Source organism: Gekko japonicus, unplaced genomic scaffold, assembly GCF_001447785.1.
Source record: "Gekko japonicus isolate JY-2015 unplaced genomic scaffold, Gekko_japonicus_V1.1 scaffold103, whole genome shotgun sequence".
In the NCBI taxonomy this organism is placed as follows: domain Eukaryota; kingdom Metazoa; phylum Chordata; class Lepidosauria; order Squamata; family Gekkonidae; genus Gekko; species Gekko japonicus.
Genome location: NW_015160210.1, coordinates 592,325 through 612,814, shown reverse-complemented (window position 1 = coordinate 612,814; position 20,490 = coordinate 592,325). Strand labels below are relative to the sequence as shown.

The 20,490-nt window shown below is 50.0% G+C and overlaps 1 protein-coding gene across 1 annotated transcript in view; it reads right to left on the bottom strand.

Moving 5' to 3' along the window:
- Positions 1-14,368: 14,368 nt before the first annotated feature.
- The window catches only part of CACNA1H (calcium channel, voltage-dependent, T type, alpha 1H subunit), a gene marked incomplete at its 3' end in the record, with an annotated part of 563,591 nt that continues 557,469 nt past the window's right edge, over positions 14,369-20,490 (bottom strand). The window contains exons 33-36 of the mRNA XM_015409183.1: positions 17,903-17,937; positions 17,272-17,299; positions 14,545-14,692; positions 14,369-14,451 (exon numbers count right to left, since the gene is read on the bottom strand). Of these exons, the coding sequence (XP_015264669.1) occupies positions 14,369-14,451; positions 14,545-14,692; positions 17,272-17,299; positions 17,903-17,937 (294 nt within the window). The remainder of the gene's footprint in view (positions 14,452-14,544; positions 14,693-17,271; positions 17,300-17,902; positions 17,938-20,490) is intronic.

Below are 20,490 nucleotides of genomic sequence, written 5' to 3'. Positions count from 1 at the left end.
GGCTAAAAAACTGTGAGCTAGCTCACACTGACTCAGCTTAGAGGGAACACTGCTTACAGGCATCCCAACCATGTTTCTTTTAACACGTCTCAGTCCTTGTGTAAATCTTTCCCAATTTGAAATGCCTTTTCTTTTCATCTGTAGATTTAGTGTCCCCAACATGATGAATATAGCCTCCTGGAGGACATTTCTAGAAGGGAAACCTGGCACGGGCTGAAGCCCCCTTTCTCTGTAAAGCTGCAGTCTTGGCGTAAATTAGGCCCCCATGCAACTAGGAGGTATGGACACCAGAACACATTGGCCAACCTAAGCAGGGGGTGGATCCAGGAAAAAAATATATTATGCAGAGCGTCCCTCAATCACGAGAGCCCATTGCATGATCTCGGGCCAGTTTCTTAGCTTAGTCTACCTTGCAGGGCTGTTGTGAGGGGGGAAAACAGAAGTCGAAGGAATCTTGTATGCCACTCCTTGGAAGGGAAGATGGAATAAGAAGGTAACAAGTCAACAAATTGTTCAAGGATTCTCAGAAAGAATAATAGCAGTCAGGGGTCATTTCGTAGAAAAAGAGGTGCAGGAGCTCATTAGCATAACTCATTTGCATATGCCACACCCCCTGGCATCACCGGAAGTGTGTCAGAAGGCAACTCCCTCCGCTCAGGCTCCACTGGACTGTTGTGGATTGCTAGCTATCTAGGGGGAGGGGAACGTGCAGATCTGTCCTCACTGAGGAGGGAGAGCTTGTCCCTGAATAAGACTTGGTCTTAAAGGTGCCACTGGACTGTTTTGGACCTGGGGGGCTCTGCAACTTACCTGGCTGCTTCTTGCTCTGACTGAGGGCTGCTGGGAGCAGGCGGTGGGGCTTGTTGCATGTTCCCGCCCCCTGGGCTCTTTACTGCCGGAGCTCCGCTATTGTGCGTTCCGGCAGGAAATGACCCCTGATAGCGGTTAATCGATTAACACCCCTCCTGTTCATCTGAAGACGGTAAAGACGAAAACACCCTTTTTATTTTCAGACTCTCTCGACTTTGAGTGGACAAAAGGACTGCTTGAAGCCCACCGAGCAGTAACTAATCTGTGTTAAGCGGTCTTGTGAACACCCCCTCGGAGATCAATTCCAACCAGCCAATGCCAGTCCGGAGTCGCTCCGCTCGAACGCTTAACGTTTAGAGATTAAATTTCTGATTGAATTGCCTTGGGAAACCTGCCCCTTTCCCTCCCTTTTTTGGGTAAGTGGAAAACACGCACACACACAAAAAAGCCCAAACAAAATGTGAACGCAGCCCCCAATAATTCAATTAAAGGCAGCCTTTAATCTCTCATCATTCGGAGATCACAGAAGTCGGCATGAATGCTAATAAACGTGCTCGATATTTGCCCGGGCTTTTTAGTATGAATAATTAAATTGACTTTCTCCATTAAACCTGGCCCGTTAAAGCTTTTAATGCAAGGAAGGGCACCGAGCCATTCTTCTTGGAAGCCTGTAAAGCATCTACGGATGAGAATCGTGTTTCTTGTATTCTTCTTTACAGTGACAGTGACAGTGACACACACACACACACAGATCCCCAGTCTGAAACAGTTTAAAAGCCTGACGAAAGAGGAAATGCATTCTATCTCTAGTGAACACCCATGTGAATGCGTGCACCTGAACACAAAGTTCCCACAATGCATTGCCCGCAGTCTTACCCTTCACAGTCATAGAGGTTCACTCTGATGTGAGTCCAGTAAAACCTGACCAAAGACTGACCAAGATTTTTGGGGGAATGAGCTTTCGAGCGCCAAAGCGGCCTTTCTCGGAGGTTCCCTACTGATCTGTCAAGCATGTTGTTTAAAACAATTACGTTTTTCTAGGGTGATTTAAAAAAAAAAAAAACCTGATCACCTTCTTGGCTTTGGCATCGGAAGAAGACGGTGTGAGATTTCAGGGTTTTCATGGCATTCTTCGTGGCTGCTATTACGCTGTTTTCTATCGCTGAATTCTCTAATGTTTCAACCCACCTGTATTACCCTGCTTCTTGTATGGAGTATGCTTTGTTCTTCGAGTGCGTAATCTCACCTTGCTATATGTTATACCAGTGATGGTGAACTTTTTAGAGACCGAGTGCCCAATCTGCGACCCAAAACCCACTTATTTATCGCAAAGTGCCAACACGGCAATTTAACCTGAATACTGAGGTTTTACTTTAGAAAAAACAACTCATACATTAACTTAAGATGATCCAAACAAAGTAAGTAAAGCAATCCCAAATGCTTTCATTTACTTAAAATTATTTGGCAGAGAATTCGACACTTTAATGATGGTCTGGGCCTGGCTGGGGCGATGGCACGCGTGCCCACAGAGAAGGCTCTGAGTGCCACCTCTGGCACCCGTGCCATAGGTTCACCACCACTGTGTTATACGCAGGGGTCATTTCCTGCAGGAGCGCACAGGAGCGGAGCTCCGGCAGTAAAGAGCCCAGGGGGTGGACACATGCAACAAGCCTCACCCCCTGCTCCCAGCAACCCTCAGTCAGAGCAAAAAGCAGCCAGGTAAGTTGCAGAGCTCCCCCAGCCCCCCGGCCCAAAACAGTCCAGTGGCACCTTTAAGACCAAATTTTATTCAGGTACAAGCTCTCCCTCCTCTGCGAGGACAGATCTGCACATTCTCCCCCCCCCCCCCCAATAGCTAGCAATCCAAAAGAGTCCAGTGGAGCCTGAGCGGGGGGTGTTGCCTTCTGACACACTTCCGGTGATGTCAGGCGGTGTGGCATATGCAAATAAGTTATGCTAATAAGTAATGCTAATGAGCTCCTGCACCTCTTTTGCTACATAATGACCCCTGGTTATACGGTATTTGTGGTCCATTCTTTGATTTTGTGACGTGGTTGCAGTCCATTCTTTGTTTTTGTGACGTGGTTGCAGTCCATTCTTTAATTCTGCGATGTGGTTGCAGCCCACTCTTTAAATTTGCACTCCAGTTTTGCTGCATTTCCCCCCGTATGTATTATGCTTCCGTTATTGTATCATTTCCATTGTGCCTTTCGTTTATCCCACCCCTCGAGGCCCAAATTTCCCACCCCTGAGGAACTGAGGATCAGAAGAAGAAAAAAAAATAGCCTCTACATAGTGACGCTCTAGGAATTTCCCCTAGTCTCTATGGTAACGCCTGTAGAGACCAGGGGAGGCAGCCTGGAACGTCACCCAGAAGTGACATCACATCCTCCCCAAAGTCCACTGTCCTCAGGCGCGCACCACCCATATTTCCCAGTGATTGCAGAGGCAGTGTAAGGAACAGGGTTGTAAGCACTGGGTTGGGAAACACCTGGAGACTTTGGAGGTGGATCCGGGAGAGGGTGGGGTTTGGGGAGAGGAGGGGCCTCAGCAGGGCATAATGCTATGGATTCCCCCCTCTAAGGCAGCCATTTTCTCCAGGTTGTCTGGGGATCGATTATAAAGGGGGAGGTCTCCAGGTACCACCTGGAGACTGGCAACCTTCGGAACCCTCTGCCTGATAAAAATTAGCCTCACCCCCAAATCCCATTCAGATCACCGGGATGGGATTTGTTAGTCACCCCTGACCCTGTTGTATTATTTCCCACGGGATTTAGTCGCAACTGGATGGATTCAAAATAAGTGCATAGAACGTAGAGATCCAAAAAGTTGTCAACGTTCAACGCTGGGAACCACGAACCTTCTCCCCCTGGGCATCTGTGCTCGATGGAGGGAGCGAGGGTGGGCCCGCCTGCCCCCCACCCCACAGGCATCTCGGCCTGGATTGCAGACCAACTCTGGCCTCACTGGGGTTGCCAGCGATTGGCTGGTATCTGGCGGGAGACTGGGTGGAAAAGGGACATGGGAGGGTGCCGTTGCTCTGTCAGTATGGCATCACTTCCGGGGGCGAACCCGGAAGTGATGCCATTATGTCATCGTGATGCCATTATGTCATCGTGATGCTCTAGGATTCGCCAGAAACTCTATCATAACCATAATTTCCAGTGAATTCTAGAGCACTGCCCTGATGCAATGATGTCACTTCCTGGTTTGTCCCGGAAGTGATGTCATCAGAACAATGGAAATTTTTTGCCTCATTTTGCCAGTGAATTCTAGAGCACTGCCCTGATGCAATGATGTCACTTCCTGGTTTGTCCCGGAAGTGATGTCATCAGAACAATGGAAATTTTTTGCCTCATTTTGCCAGTGAATTCTAGAGCACTGCCCTGACACAATGACATCACTTCTGGGTTTGTCCCGGAAGTGATGTCATCAGAACAACGGAATTTTTTTGCCTCATTATCTTTCTTTCTTTCTTTTTTTTTTTTAAAAAAATATTTTATATATAAGACAAACAAAAAAACCCGAACAAACATACATCCGACAAAAAGGGGGATTCCATTTCCAACATTATTTTGTCTGTTAAATTACCTCATACATTAACAAGTTGTCTTTTTAATTTTTTTCACCTTGTATTTTGGAGTATATATTTGTTTATAACTAAAGAGAGAATAGCCACATTCTTCTGCCGCCGCCGCTCTGTAGAGCTGCCGCCAGGAGGTGTCCCGCTATAGAGGGAGGCCTAGCAGCCCTAGAGGCCTGACTCCTAGTAAGGCAGCCAGGCCTATTATTTTTCCCCCATGAGTGGCTGCCTCTTCCCCTCCTGTTCTGCCGGCTTCCCTGCCCATCTTCGTATGCTTTAGACATACCTTTCTTTCTAGACATGCTTCAGATTGGCTCCTGGGATTGTGTCCATGCCAGCAAATGACTTAGGGTTGCCAAATGTTTTTTACCTGGCCGCGGGAGGCTCCTGCCCGGCGTCCTGAGTGCGCGCGTGTGCCGCCCGGATGTGATGTCATGACGCCGGGCACGCTGGGGGCGGGGCCACAGCCATTTGAGGGGAAAACAGCCCTCAAATGGCTGTGGCCCCGCGCCCAGCGTGCCCAGCGTCATGACGTCACATCCGGGCAGCGTGCACGCGGGGGTGGGGTTATCCCCGGGGCCTGATTCCGCTGGGGCGGAAATCGGGCCTCCAAAGCGGGGGGAAATCCGCCCCCCGGGGGGACTTGGCAACCATAAAATGACTCTGGTTTCATAGAGAGCGTTCGGTAGATGGGCTTCGATGCTCCACTTGGCTCTGGTCTCAGTCTTGCCAAGATCTGCATGTCAGCTTTTGGCGGCCCTTGTGCTAACAGTTGGCAAGATCCCCTGCCTTAACTTAACCTGGCCCTCCCAGGCCGTAAGGACACCAGGCTGGCTGTAACTAGGGCCAGGGCTTTTTTGGTGGTGGCTCCGTACTGGTGGAATGAGCTCCCGGAGGACATCAGGGCCCTGCGGGACCGTTTACAGTTCCTCAGGGCCTGCAAGATGGAGCTCTTCCACCAGGCTTTCATTTAGGAGCCGCCACCATCACTAGCTACCATTACTAGTAACAACTGTAGAGCTTGGTTCCTGGTGAATTCTCGACAGCCTGTGCACGCCGAGTGAGATCAATGCTGGAAGTGAACACCATATGGTATGCACTCACGCAGAAACGGCCATTGTAATGATATTGGAATAACATTGCTAGCACTTTGATATTTCATTGTTTTAATGAGTGTTTCAATGGTTTTGGTGATTTGATTGTTTTAATCTGTATTTTTGTTTGTGTAAGCCACCCTGGCAACTCTAATGTTGGCAGTGAGCATAAGTGCCGCCATTTTGGAAGTGCCATTCATCTTAACACCTGTTGCTACTGAAATGAGGGCTAGGCCTCAGGATTTGGGCCATATCTTGGGATGGAGCTTGTAGCTCCTCAAAGGCCACAATCCTCTGCATGCCTATGTGAGAAGAAGCACCATTGAACCCAGTGGCACGTACGTTGCGGTATACATCCGTCTCCGAGGGCTGAAAGTTTACAACACGAGGCAGGGCCTTCGATCCGCCTCTGGATGGGTTCGGCCCAATGCTCCCTCTAAGCTGTGGAGTCTTGTGAGGAAAAATTCTACTTTGTGAGCTACTGGCATTACAGTTGTGAGCGAGCGATTTGGCTACTGCCTAAATAAGTTTGCTCTGGAGCCATCCCTTCCTGAGCGGAGACAAAAATGTGTGAGCAGGAGGCTAAAAAATGGTGAGCTAGCTCACACTAACTCAGCTTAGAGGGAACACTGGCTCCGGCATTGGGGAGACCCAACGCAAAGGCGCCTTTTAGCTTTCAGAAACCGGCTTTTCCCGCATGGTCTACAGCCAGAAAAAGGAATAATGTGGCTTCAAAGTTTGCTTGGCACAGGAAAGCATTTTTCTCTTTCTCCTCGCTGGAGGTTACCGAGGTTAAAGGCTTTGTTTGTTCCCCCTGCATGTGCCTGCATCCCTGAAACAACCGCGGATCCCTTTGAGGGGAGACACATGGAAGGCAAGGCAGAGGGGCCGAAAAGGTTGCTTCCCATATTTATTTTGGTCCGAGTAAGACTGCAACTCCCGTGTAGTGAAGGGCTGCTTTCTGGGGGTGGGGTGGGGGGCGACTCCTTACTGTACGGAACAACTGCCTGGTTGGAGGTAGATTTGGGTGTGAGGGGATGGGTCACAGAGATGCAAAACCCCAGCCATGGGGTTCATTGTGGTACAGTCCTCTCAGGTAGCTTGCAGAGCCCTGAATATCCCTTTGGAAACGTTCTTATTCTCTCTTGTAACCCGGCTCTTGGCAGGAGACTCAGAATATTACCGTGAGCTTGACACAGGGGAATCATGACACCGTACCGGGCTGATGGCAGAAAAGTCTCGGGGTGGGACTGGCCTGCCTCTGTCAGAGGCCAGTTTGGTGTAGTGGTTAAGTGCACGAACTCTAATCTGGGAGAACCGGGTTTGATTCCCCCACTCCTCCACTTGCACCTGCTGGATGACCTTGGGCGAGCCATAGTTCTGTCAGAGCTGTTCTAGAAAAACAGGTACATTCTTTCATTGTTGGTGGTTGTGTATTCATGTTCAGCAATTCTGATCCAGGGTAATTTTGTCAATAAAAAATATTACAGGCTATTTGATACCATTGCAACCTGATCTTATACTCTTGGATCATTGGAATGATCCCCTTATCCCTAAACTTAAAGAGGATCTCATTTCGGTCTTGCTAACGGCTGCTAAGGTTGGAAGTCCCCTAATAAACTGCTGCTATCTTCATGGCGCTTGAAAATATGGGACTACTGTATCATGGATAAAATATCTGACGTAATCGCTACAGCCAATCTTCCTCGTAAGAAATCGAATCTTCATTTGAAATGGTTTCCCTTTCTTGAGTTTGTGTTTAACGCTGAGTCTTCTAAACTCACAGTTCCTACAAAGTACTACGAAGTATTTCATTGTATGTAACCAAATAAGCATTTTCTAAAGTGTTACTATATAGCTAAGCCTTGTTCTATGGTAGTTAAGTGTTAAATGTTTTGTATGTTTATTCCTGTTTTACAAAATAAAAATATATATATTTTTTAAAAAGAGCTGTTCTTGAAAAAGAGCAGTTTCTGTCAGAGCTCTCTCAGCCACACCTGCCTCACAGGGTGTCTGTTGTGGGGAGGGGAAGAGAAAGGAGTTTGTAAGCCGCTCTGAGACTCCTTTGGGTAATGAAAGGTGGGGTATAAATCCAATCTCTTCCCTTCTTCTTCTCCTCAGCACCAACTGCCCTTTCACAACTATGTGTCGGGAGAGCAGTGGTGGTGAGCCTTGCTCGCCCACTGACAGGGAAGTCTTCCAACCACACAGAGCCCCACCCATCCCCTGGTGGGCTGTTGGCTCCACACCCTGTACCTCTGCTCCAGAATGAATTACTGATAGCTGTATGTGTGTGTTTTGTTGATGACACAAGTGCTAGCCAATCGGCACTGACCACCTCTAGTTGTTCAAAGACCCTGTTGCCATAAAGGAACACGGCATGATTTTTTATGGCTGTGGTCACACGTGCCAGGAAAAAACAGGGGGGGGGGGAGAAGCAAGGCTATTTCCTCCAGAGGAATTTGACCCACAGTTGCATGATCATACCTCCCTTTGAAGCTGCGGGCGCAGTCCGTCAGTGTGTGATCAGACGCAACTGCAGGTAGGTTGGGGGTTTTTTGTGCCGTTTTTTCCCCATGCGCTTAACCGAGGGATCAATGAATCGCACCTCCACACCAAGGGCTCCCTATGGAGCTTGCGATGATGCGCATATTGCGAAGGGGGGGGGAACAACGGCACGGAGTCGGGATGGCCTGATCAGACCATCCCGACGCCATGAAAGGATGCTGGAGCGATCAGACAGGGGAAAGTCCATCCGTGACCCATCACAACCAGTTAACTACCGGATTTCCCCCCGGTGTCTTTTAACTCCACTTCTGTGGTGGAGCAGAACGGGTTGCCGACGGCTGCAAGGCGCTTCCTGGATGTTGTTGGCTGATTGTGCCCTTTAAATCCGCCTGGCATTCACGCCTGTGTCGGGTCTAATTGTGCGTATGATCGCAGCCAAAATGTTCAACCTGCAACTGCCTAAAAACAGCCACAGATTTAGGAATTATCCCAGAACACCTTGGTAGGAGGAAAAGCATGCTGTGGGCGCCATGGGCGTTAGCCAATCGGTGCTCTGCGCATCCGGCTCCTCCCCCCCCTGAAGTTCTCCCAGTATTACAAGTGACCTCCACACTACAGAGATCTGTTGCCCTGGAGAAAATGGCTGCTTTGGAGGGTGGACACGCTGGTGTCATATCCCACTGGAGTTATCTCCCTTCTCCAAGCCCGCCCTCCCCAGACTCTGCCCCCAAATCACCAGCAATTTCCCAAGCCACAGTTGGTAACCCGACCTCCCCTCCCCTCCTACTGAGAAACCAGATTTTTTTTTTCCTCATAAGAGAAAAATGATCAAATATCGAAAAGGTGTGTCCAAATCCCCCTTCTGCGCTTTAGGTATTGCTTCTGTCTTCATCCTATATTGAACATACGGTATGTTCCGTACATCCTGTTCTTTTGCTCCCGAATACAGCAAACAAAAGTACATTTCTTAAATAATTTGCTATTTATTTGCATTGCTCCCTTGCCCCTCGTTGACTTCGGAAATCGTCTTCCTCCCTTTTGACTCTAATTGTGCACTTCAGTTCCGATTATTGCAGCGTTTAACCTGAATTCCGCAAGGAAGAGAAACAGAAGGGGGAAGGGGAAACGACCGTTGCTCGAATATATGCGAAAGGACAGATCTGTACCAAGAAAATGACGAATGAGAATAACTTATTATTATTATTATTATTAATAATATCATTATTGCACTGGCTACATTTCAGTAGTGATTTTGGTTTTTCATCGTTTCCTGTAGCGACGAGGACGTCAAATGAAGAGTCGAAGCAGGAAGTGGGGATCGAGAAAAGAAACACCAAAATATTACCCGGGACAGAATTTTGAGGCTGACCAGTCTAGGCAAAACCAGTTCGAGGTGTTTTGTTACCACACCAAGATACATCAATTGTGTTTCCCCACACGGTTGCTAAGATCTGGCACCAGCGCGGATCCAGAAGACAACTTCTGTTTACCTCCTGCGCTGCTAATGCCTGGGAGCATGCTGACCCCCCCTGGGGTATTCCCCCCCCCCGTGCCCCCCATTCCATTGTTTCATTGGCTTGGCTGAAGAACTGGCCCTGGGTTAGAGGGAGGGGGAATCAGAGAAAGTCTGTTTGGGAGAGCAAAACAAGAGAGAGAGATCCAAAACATCATGGCAAGCCTTTGCTATTACAGTTCCACTTAAAAATCTAATGATACCCCACCCGGTTGAAGAAAAAAAAATCTGTTGGTTAATGCAGAAAAAAAAAAGCAAAACAAGAGAAAGAAATTAAAAATCTACTAAAGGGTAGGGGGAGAAAACAGGCCCCAATCCATTTGAAGTTAGTTGCGACGGAGGCTGCAATTCTGAGCACCCTGGTAAGACCAAAGGCAGAACTTGCTCAGGGGACCCAGTCCAGCAAAAATGACCAGCACTCTAATCGATGGGATAAGTTAAGTGGCAAGTCGCTAAATCCCATGGATTTCAGAGGTGTGTGAAGCACTTAACTTTAGTTGGATCAGGGCCCACCAGACTAACGTCCGAGTAAACCTGCGCAGGATTGAATTGCAAGCCTTACTGAACAACGACAGGAATTGAAAGGGGGAGCTTTTACCATGGGATTTCAGCTTAGATCGGAGTCATTGCTCATTATAATAAAAACGTGTGCATGACGAAGAGAAGAGTCTTCTCGTGAATATGTGTGAGCGTGTGTGTTTGTGTGTCGTGTGGTGTCGTGTGTGTGTGGCTTTTTTGTTATTTTTTCCTCTTTTTTTATTTCTCAAATACATTATTTTTTTTTCTATTTATAATAACTGCTGATATACAGACAATATACAAATTCCATTCTTTCTGGGCACTTCAACTTCCTGTGACAACTTCCGTGCAATTAATAAAAAGTGCCTTTTTTTTTTTGAAAAGTCAAAAAAAGTTTTTTTAAATCCTATTTTTTTTGTTTCTTTAAAAAAGATAAAACAAAGGCCCGAAACCCAAATCAATGTGATCCAGGCCACGCCAGGTGAAGAGGAAAGGGGGGAGGAAAAAAGAACAATGGGGAAAGGTACTCCGTGTACTGCACAGAAAGGAAAATACTCCCCTTTCTTTTACCCTGAACCGTGGTGCTGTTTTCGAAACCAGCTTCTCTTTGATTCTTTTTTGTTTTTTAAAAAAACACCCCAAAACCAAAACCCCAACAACAAAACCCTTCACAGCGCTTTGAAGAAACGTTTTGGAATCAGCCACGGAGTTCTGGCTTTTCAATCATTTTCCACTTTTGGTGGCAAGCCCTTAAATGCTCTCGCTCGACCTCCCCCCCCTTGGAAGCTATACCGGTTCATCAACGGGTTCGTCTGTTGCGGGGACAGTGGGGACTGGCCCGTGCTTCCGTAGGGGGCTCTTTGTCCCACTGAGAAGTTCTCGGTTCCTCTCAGGTTCGGTGCACTGAGTTTTCAAATGGTCCGTCTTTTTCGGCTCAGGGGCCATGGCGTTTTCAGATGGGGAATCCGCCGAGGGAAGAACCGACGGGCCACTGTCCGAGAGGCGGTCCGTGAGACCGCTGGCCGAACTGACGTCAGCCTGTTCGTAGGAGAAGTTCGGGATTGTCAAGTGCTCCCCTCGACAGACTGGTAGGGCCCGGCGTTCCACCTTGGCAGTCTGCTCTCCGGGTTGGTTGTCGGCAAGTTCCAAGGAGTCCCTGTAAGCGGTGGACTCACACGACGGGGTCCTCCTCCTCAGCAGGCTGTTCTCGGATGCTTTGGTTCGTGCGGATGCATTGCTTTCTTCCTCCATGGGAGGATCTATAGAAATGCAAGGGGGGCTCATTTTCTTCTTCCGCCGCACCCCGTGGATGTACTCAGACTCAACATGGAGAGGAAGTCGCCTCTTCTCCTCGGTAGATTCCGTGAAGCTACGCTCGCTGTCGGTGACGGACGGGCAGATCTCAATCGAGTGCCGTCTTTGTTCGTCGGGCCAGCCCGGCTTGGCCAGGAACCCTCGTGTGTCCACGCTGTAGAACTTCTTCAGGTCTTTCTCTTTGACGTTCCCCCCTGTCAGGCTGGTCGTACTGCCGTTCTTCAGGGGGAAAGGTGACAAAGGGGGCGAAAGGAAAGGGGAGTCCGACAGGTCCGCGCTGTCTCGCTGGTGGGCCCACTCTCTCGCAGAGCTGTTGATGTGGCTGACCTCCTCGTCAGCCAGGTCGGAGGATTCAAACAGGAAATTGTCGGGGTCGCTGTTGCGACTAGAAGGCCGGCTGGGGATGCTGTGCTGGCTGAACGTGTGCTTGTGGGTACTGATGCTTGAGGGCCTGGGAGGTGATGCAGGGGGAAGCGGGGGTGTCCCGGGCAGGGATACCGGGAGTGGAGGAAACAGAGGTGGGCCCAATGTGCTCTGGGACAGCTTCCTGGGTGGCGGGTTCTCACAGGCCTCAGCTGGCTTGCTCTCCTTGGGGTCTGCGTTTTGACCATCCAAAGAATCCCTTTGAACGGCCTCCTACCACACCAAGAGAAGAAAACAAGAAATTAAAAAGCAGTGGTGGGGGAAAAACCTGGAATTCCTGAACCAAGGACAAAATTAGGGGTATTTTGATTATCTCCCCAGTTACTTAGGGTAGCCATGTCCGTGTGCAGTAGAAGAGCTAAATTCGAGTCCAGTAGCACATCAGGGAGCAATAAGATTTTCAGGGTACAAGCTTTTGAGAGTCAAATCTCCACCAGATACCTCACAAAGGCAGTTTTGACTCTCAAAAGCTCGTCGCTCCCTAAAATGCTACTGGACTCGAATCAAGCACACCCATGAAAGGTTACATTCATGGATAATCCCAGCAGGGTAGCTTTGTCAGCCTACTGGAGTAAAACAAAAGTCCAGTGGTAGCTTAAAGATGAAGAACACTTAACTCCCTCATGATCTTGCATGACTGAGAGCTCTGGAGAACTACGCTCTGACCCATTAAGGTTCACCAGGTGCCACCGGACTTCTACATTAAGAAAATAAGAAGGACATCAGAAGAGCACCGCTGGATCAGATCAGTGAGGGTTCATCTAGTCCAGCATCCCGTCTCACATGGTGGCCAACCAGTTCCCCTGGAGGGCCAACAACTGGGCAGAGAGGCCGAGGCCTTCCCCTGATCAGAACCTCAGAAGAGCCCTGCTGGATCAGACCAGTGAGGGTCCATCCAGTCCAGCATCCCGTCTCACACCGTGGTTGACCAGTTCCTCTAGAGAGGGCCAACAACAGGGCAGAGAGGCCGAGGCCTTCCCCTGATCAGAACCTCAGAAGAGCCCTGCTGGATCAGACCAGTGAGGGTCCATCTAGTCCAGCATCCCATCTCACACCGTGGTTGACCAGTTCCTCTAGAGAGGGCCAACAACAGGGCACAGAGGCCGAGGCCTTGCCCTGATCAGAACCTCAGAAGAGCCCTGCTGGATCAGACCAGTGAGGGTCCATCCAGTCCAGCATCCTGTCTCACACAGTGGTTGACCAGTTCCTCTGGAGAGGGCCAACAACAGGGCAGAGAGGCCGAGGCCTTGCCCTGATCAGAACCTCAGAAGAGCCCTGGTGGATCAGATCAGTGAGGGTCCATCTAGTCCAGCATCCCATCTCACACCGTGGTTGACCAGTTCCTCTAGAGAGGGCCAACAACAGGGCACAGAGGCCGAGGCCTTGCCCTGATCAGAACCTCAGAAGAGCCCTGGTAGATCAGACTAGTGAGGGTCCATCTAGTCCAGCATCCCGTCTCACATAGTGGCCAACCAGTTCCTCTGGAGGGCCAACAACCAAGCAGAGAGGCCAAAGCCTTCCCCTGGTGTTGCCTCCTGGCTCTGGGATTCAGAGGCTTAGTGCCTCTGAATGTGGAGGTTCCCCTCAGCCACCAAGGCTAGTCGCCATTGATAGACCTCTCCCCCATTCATCAATCTAATCCCCTTTTAAAGGTATTTGTTCCTGTGGCCATCGCTACATCCTCTGGCAGCGAATTTCCACATTCTAATCCCTCTCTGTGTAACGGATTACTTCCTTTTGTCCATCCTGAATCTACTGCCTGGACACTTCATTGGATGCCCTCGGGCCCTAGCAGTTCAGGAAAGAGAAAAAATTATCTTTGTCAACTCTGTCCGCCCCGTGCATAACCCTCTATCATGTCTCCCTGACAATCACGTCTTTTCTAAAAATAATAATTCCCTCCCCTCCAATTTGCCAAGGGAAAAAAAAATGGACAAATGGTTTATCTAATTTATTTATTCATTCATACGGGGACCTACTACACTCGATCTTAGCCAAAAGGCCGAGAAGCGACGCATTCATACGGGGACCTGAAGTGGCTTACGGCATTCTCCTCTCCTCCATTTCATCCTCACAACAACCCTGTGAGGTAGGCCACGCTGAGAGAGGGTGACTGGCCCGAGGGTGCCCAGTGAACTTCCAAAGTGGAGGAAGAGGAGGAGGAGATTGGATTTATACCCTGCCCTTCACTACCTGAAGGAGTCTCAGAGCGGCTGACAAACTCCTTTCCCTTCCCCTCCCCACAACAGACACCCTGTGAGGTAGGTGGGGCTGAGAGAGCTCTCTTGAGAACTGCTCTTGAGAGAACAGCTCTGAGAGAACTTGTGACTGACCCAAGGTCACCCAGCTGGCTGCATGTGGAGGAGTGGGGAATCAAACCCGGTTCTCCCAGATTAGAGTCCGCGCTCCTCACCACGACACCACGCTGGCTCTCAGGTGGGGGATTCGAACAGGGGTCTCCCAGATCGAGGCATGGCACTCTGTCCACTACACCACACGGTTTCATACCTGTCTACACAGCAGCCTGTTGAGACTGGGGGACCGAGACGCGGTGTGAGGGGGGTGAAGCTTCCACAGCCCCCCTGCGCCGTGGTGGGGAGGCGGGGTCGTTGGGCGAAGGACCTCCCGAGGGACGGTCAGAGAAGAGCACGTCTCCACCGGCTGGGAACGGACAGAAGTGATGGATCCTGGGAGACAGAACGTCCTGTCAGACTGAGGGTTCAAGTGAGGGAGGGTTGTACACATTCAGCACATTCGCCACAATCGGCACCACAGCGTACCTCTGGGCGACTTATGCAAGTAGGCCTCCAGCTCCACCTCGTGCAGCGGGTACGGGGCCTTTGCTGGGATCACTGGCCGGAACATGTAGCTGTCGTTGGGTAAGGAGTGCATCCTGGCCACGGAGATCTTGCGGACCATCAGGAGGTTCTGGGGATCCCTGTTGGCCCCGAAGCCGGGGACGGGTTCCTGCGGGTCAGCAAGAGTGGGGAAGAGGTGGGGTTAGAAGAGAAACAAGGAGGCCTCACTTTCAACGTTTTCTGACACCTTTCCCCTCATGGCGGGCCTGTTTGCTTAACGTGGCACAGTGGCTACTGGGCCACACCATGTGCCGCTCGCTGTGTGACTCCTTTGCAACCCTGACCCACATTTATTTAGGGTGCTACAGAACTATCTGCCGTAACCAGGCCGGCCCGATCTCGTTAGATCTCAGAAGCTAAGCAGGGCTGGTCCAGGTTTGTACTGGGATGGGAGACCACCGAGGAAGCCCAGGGTCGCTGTGCAGAGGCAGGAAATGGCAGAACCACCTTGGCTCATCTCCTGCCTTGAAAAACCCGTGGGGTCGCCATCACACAGTTGCAACTTGACGACATCTCCCCACCAACACAAACCTATCACAAGTCAGGTTGTGGCTAGAGATGTACAGTTTCCGGAAATTTTGACGCTCGGAAAAAAAACCTGGGGTTTTTTCCAACTTTTTTTTGGGGGGGGAAATGGAAATTTTCGGAAAAATTGAAAAAAATTGCCATGTTAGCACTTTTTTTGTCTTTTCCAGATTGAAAGTCATTCTGTTGCTTTAGGAACATAAAATATGACTATGAACATTTTTACTTTACATGAAATTGTCACAACTAGCATATTAAAAATATAGTGCATCCAAACAATGATTACAAACAGAATACCCACCCACATGCAAAAAAAACCCCTGAAACCTTTTTCTTTTCTTGTGACAATAGCACCTCCTAAAGGAAGAAATGCATCTTGTTCTTGTATCGGAGAGTTCAGTTTGTAACCTAGGACTTGCTTGTCCTCAGTGCACAGAAATTAGATCAATCTGATACCATACGTATTTTTTAGAAATGATTTGGAAAATATTTGAACACCTTGTCTTAAAATATTTTATTCATCATGTTAAAATAAAATGTTCCATAATCATTTTTTTTTTTCTTTTTTCAATTTTTCGGAAAACAAAAAAGGCTTCTGGAAAAAAACGGGGAAAACCCGGGTTTCCCCCCGAATCTTTCCGGTTTTCTTCCGGGCCTTCACATCTCTAGTTGTGGCTGTGAGCCATCTGTGGGAAAGCCAAATACTGTCCAAATCCAGCAGTTCAGCCCCTCTGTCTGTTCTCCCTTGATTCCCTTTCAGACCTTCTCTGAGCACAAGAAGAAGAGGAGGAGGAGGAGATTGGATTTATACCCTGCTCTTCACTTGGAGTCTCAGAGTGGCTTACAAACTCCTTCCCCTTCCCCTCCCCACAACAGACAACCCCGTGAGGTAGGTGGGGCTGAGAGAGCTCTTTCCAGAACTGTCCTTGTGAGAACAGCTCTGCCAGAACTATGGCTTGCCCATGGTCATCCAGCCAAGTGCAAGTGGAGGAGTGGGGAATCAAACCCGGTTCTCCCAGATTAGAGGCCACACACTTAACCACTACGCCAAACTATGCGCTCTCTTTCTCCAAGATTCTCCATCCTGAACCACCTTGGCCTCTTCCGGTCCACTCAGTTACTGCCACCGATTCCACACAAGGTGCTGGTTGATAATCTTTAAAGAATGCTTATTGATTGATTTCATTGCTTCATTCATACTCTGCCTTCCTCTCCTACGGGGACCCAGAGTGGCTGACCTCGTCCTCCTCTCCTCCCCCTTATGTTCACAAAAACCCTGTGAGGGTAGGCTGGGCTAAGAGGGCATGGCTGGCCCAAGGTTACCCTGTGAGTTTCCACAGTCCACACATGAAGCGGCCATATACTGAATCAGACGCTTGGTCCATCAGACTCTGAATTGTATACTCGGACTGGCAGCAGCTCTCCAGGGTCTCCAGCTGAGGTCTGTCCCATCACCTCCTGCCTAGTCCTTGTAACTGTAGATGCCGGGGATTGAATCTGGGACCTTCTGCATGCCAAGCAGAGGCTCCGCCACTGAGCCACGGCCCCTCTTGACAGCTCTCTAGGGTCTCAGGCAGAGGTCTTTCCCATCACCTCCTGCCTGGTCCTTTTCACTGGAGATGCCGGGGAATGAACCTGGGACCTTCTGCATGCCAAGCAGAGGCTCCGCCACTGAGCCACGGCCCCTCTTTACAGCTCTCCGGGGTCTCAGGCAGAGAAAGGTCTTTCACATCACCTACTGCCTGGTCCTTTTTAACTGGAGATGCCGGGGATTGAACCTGGGGCCTTCGGCATGCCGAGCAGAGGCTCTGCCACTGAGCCACAGCCCCTCTTGACAGCTCTCCAGGGTCTCAGGCAGAGGTCTTTCCCATCACCTCCTGCCCGGTCCTTTTTAACTGGATATGCTGGGGATTGAACTTGGGACCTTCTGCATGCTAAGCAGAGGCTCTTCCACTGAGCCACGGCCCCTCTTTACAGCACTCCAGGGTCTCAGGCGGAGGTCTTTCCCATCACCTCCTGCCTGCCAAGCAGAGGCTCTTCCACTGAGCCACAGCCCCTCTTTACAGCTCTCTGGAGTCTCAGGCGGAGGTCTTTCCCATCACCTCCTGCCTGGTCCTTTTTAACTGGAGATGCCGGGGACTGAACCTGGGACCTTCTGCAAGCCAAGCAGATGCTCTACCACTGAGCCACGGCCCCTCCCAACACACACATGAAGTTGCCTTATACTGAATCAAACTCTTGGTCCATCAAGTTCATTGTTGTCTGCTCAAACTGGCAGCTCTCCAGGGTCTCATGCATGATGTCTTTCACATCACCTACAGCCTGGTCCTTTTTAGCTGGAGATGCTGGGGACTGAACCAGGGACCTTCTGCATGCTAAGCAGATGCTCTGCCACTGAGCCACAGCCCCTCTTGACAGCTCTCCAGGGTCTCAGGCGGAGGTCTTTCACATCACCTACAGCCTGGTCCTTTTTAGCTGGAGATGCTGGGGATTGAACCTGGGACTTTCTGCGTGCCAAGCAACTGCTCTGCTATTTATAATAATAATAATAATAATATCTTTTGATTTATTAATCGCTCAATCCTGCAGAGCTGCTGGATCTGAGCGATTTGCAGTTACACATTGACGAGGGACTAACAATGATTCATAGGGGTAAGGGAGGACAACATATAAATCTTTTAAATCGCACACGTTTGCAGCCTACGGGGATTTTTTGTTCAGCTGTAGGCTCAGACGTGTTCCAGACGGCATTGACTCAGCTTGGCTTGATGTAGACTTAACTGTAGACCCCTCACTGGTGAGGATTCAAATATCAATCCTCCAAATCTTAGTCTTACACTAACCACTACACACCCTGCTGGTGGGCCTCCTGATGGCACCTGGGTTTTGGCCACTCTGTGACACAAAGCATTGGAGCAGATGATACACTGGTCTGATCCAACATGGCTTCTCTTATGTTCACCTTGGCTATTCCATAGGAGGAGGTTCAAAGACAGAAGTTTTATTAAGAAATACCTGACTGCACAGAGACCTAGTTATTGGCACTGATATAACCTTTTCATGTCAATATAACTCAGTCAAACAAATTGCTTCATCTAGGTCAGTTAATGACCATGTTACACCAGCAATCCTTTAACTGGAGATGCCAAGGATTGAACCCATGACTGGCTGCATGCAAAGCAGAAGCTGCTATGCGATAGAGCCACAGATCCTTTCTGCGATCACTAAAAGGATTGCATTTGAACAAGAGAACATAAGAGAAGCCATGTCAGATCTTTGTGTCAAACAGTGGCCAAAACCCAGGTGCCATCAGGAGGTCCATCAGCAGGGCCTGAACTCCAGAGGTCCTCCTGCTGTTGCCCCCCCAAGTGCCAAGAATACAGAGCATCACTGCCCCAGACATAAGAACGTAAAAGAAGCCATGCCCAACACTCTGTGTCACACAGTGGCCAAAACCCAGGTGCCATCAGAAAGTCTACCAGTGGGGCCAGAACTCCAGAAGCCCTCCCATTGTTGCCCCCCCAAGCACCAAGAACACAGAACATCACTGCCCCAGACATAAGAACGTAAGAGAAGCCCTGTCGGACCAGGCCAATGGCCTATCCAGTCCAGCACTCTGTGTCACACAGTGGCCAAAACCCAGGTGCCATCAGGAAGTCCATCAGTGTGGCCAGAACTCCAGAAGCCCTCCCGCTGTTGCCCCCCAAGTGCCAAGAATACAAAGCATCACTGCCCCAGACAAAGTTTTCCATCTCTGCCTTGTGGCTAATAGCCACTCATGGACCTCTGCTCGTCTCAGAAAATATTCCTCCTCACTCCACAGCATGCCTAGAACAGACCCTTCTGGACTTTGGAGTTCCCCTCCACACGTTGCACGGTCTGGAAGACACCACAGCTCGCAAGGTCACCACTGTGCACACCTCTAGAGGACAGGCACACCTGACACCATGCAGCAAGTCTGACCCACAAAAAGAACAGCTTACTCCCCCAGCTAGGTACAAAAGACCCCACAGGACACATGGGCCACTGAGCCAGAGATTGTCAAAGCACAAGACTTCCACAAAACAGAAACCTACAGCAGTGTGATGAGTATTTAAAAAGGTCTTGAGGAGAACTGTGTCCCTGACACAACACAACACAACAAAGTAGGGTTGCCGGGTCGTTCCTTCGCGACGGCAGGGGGATTTGGGACGCGTTTCTGGAGTGGGAGGGGACATTTCATGACCTCATGCAACGTGCTGATGTTCCCCGGAAGTGACATCAGCGTGTCAGTGATGTCGGGGAGAGATGCTCTTCTTTTTGGGCCAAACTCTATGGTTTGAGGGCAATCTTACCATAGAGTTTTGCCCAAAAAGCAGAAAGTTGTCCCCTTTGTCACCGACACACTGAGACGTCACAGTTTGTGTGGGTGGGGGGAATTTCCTGAAGGAAGAAGTGTGGGAAAGGAACGGAGCCCCCAACCAGACCTGAGGAATATTAAGCCCACAACAAAGCTAGAACTGAAGCGCTGTTCAGGTGTTACAAGCACTATTTTGTGTGACTAGGAACTTGTGCATGTTTTCCAGTCTTGCTACACAGAGATGCGCGCTTCTGCAAAAGCTGGGTTTCAGATCTTGTGTGCCTGTGTTGGGATATACACACGTTGCCTATTTTACATGAAATTGTGACTGCAGTTATTGGCAGCATCGTAGTTAGAGCCGTCTCCCCTTATACACAGTTTGAGTGCCCAAAAAGTAATGACTGAAAGGAGGAGGATAGGCTTGCCAAGTCCCCCCGGGGGGCGGGGAAAACCCCGCCCCAGAGGCCCGTTACCCACTGCCGACGGATCGGGCCCCGAGGGGAACCCCACCCCCAAAGCACATGACGTGCCCGGCATCAGCACGTCACCCGGAAGTGACGCAGCCACGCCGGGCGCGCCAGGGGTGGGGCCGCAGTCATCCGAGGGAATTTTTCCCTTGGATGACTGCAGCCCCACCCCTGGTGCGCCTGACGCGGCTGCGTCACTTCCGGGAGACATGGTCGCAGTACGTGTGTGCACACCCGGACCGCAGCTGGAGTCCCCGCTGTGCATACAGTGGGGACTTGGCAACCCTAGAGGAGGAGCTTGCTGGCAGCCATTTTGGAGGGGCCACTACATCTTCCCTCAGCAGAGGCGCTTTCTGGCAGCAAATTTGAAGGGCTTTGTAGCCGCCCTGAGCCTGCCTTGGCGGGGAGGGCAGGGTATAAATTGAATAAATAAATTTTGAAGGGGCCACTATGTCTCCCTTCAGCAGAGAAGCTTGCTGGCAGCCTTTTTAAAGGGGCCCTTATGACTCCCCTCAGCTGAGGAGCTTTTTGGCAGCC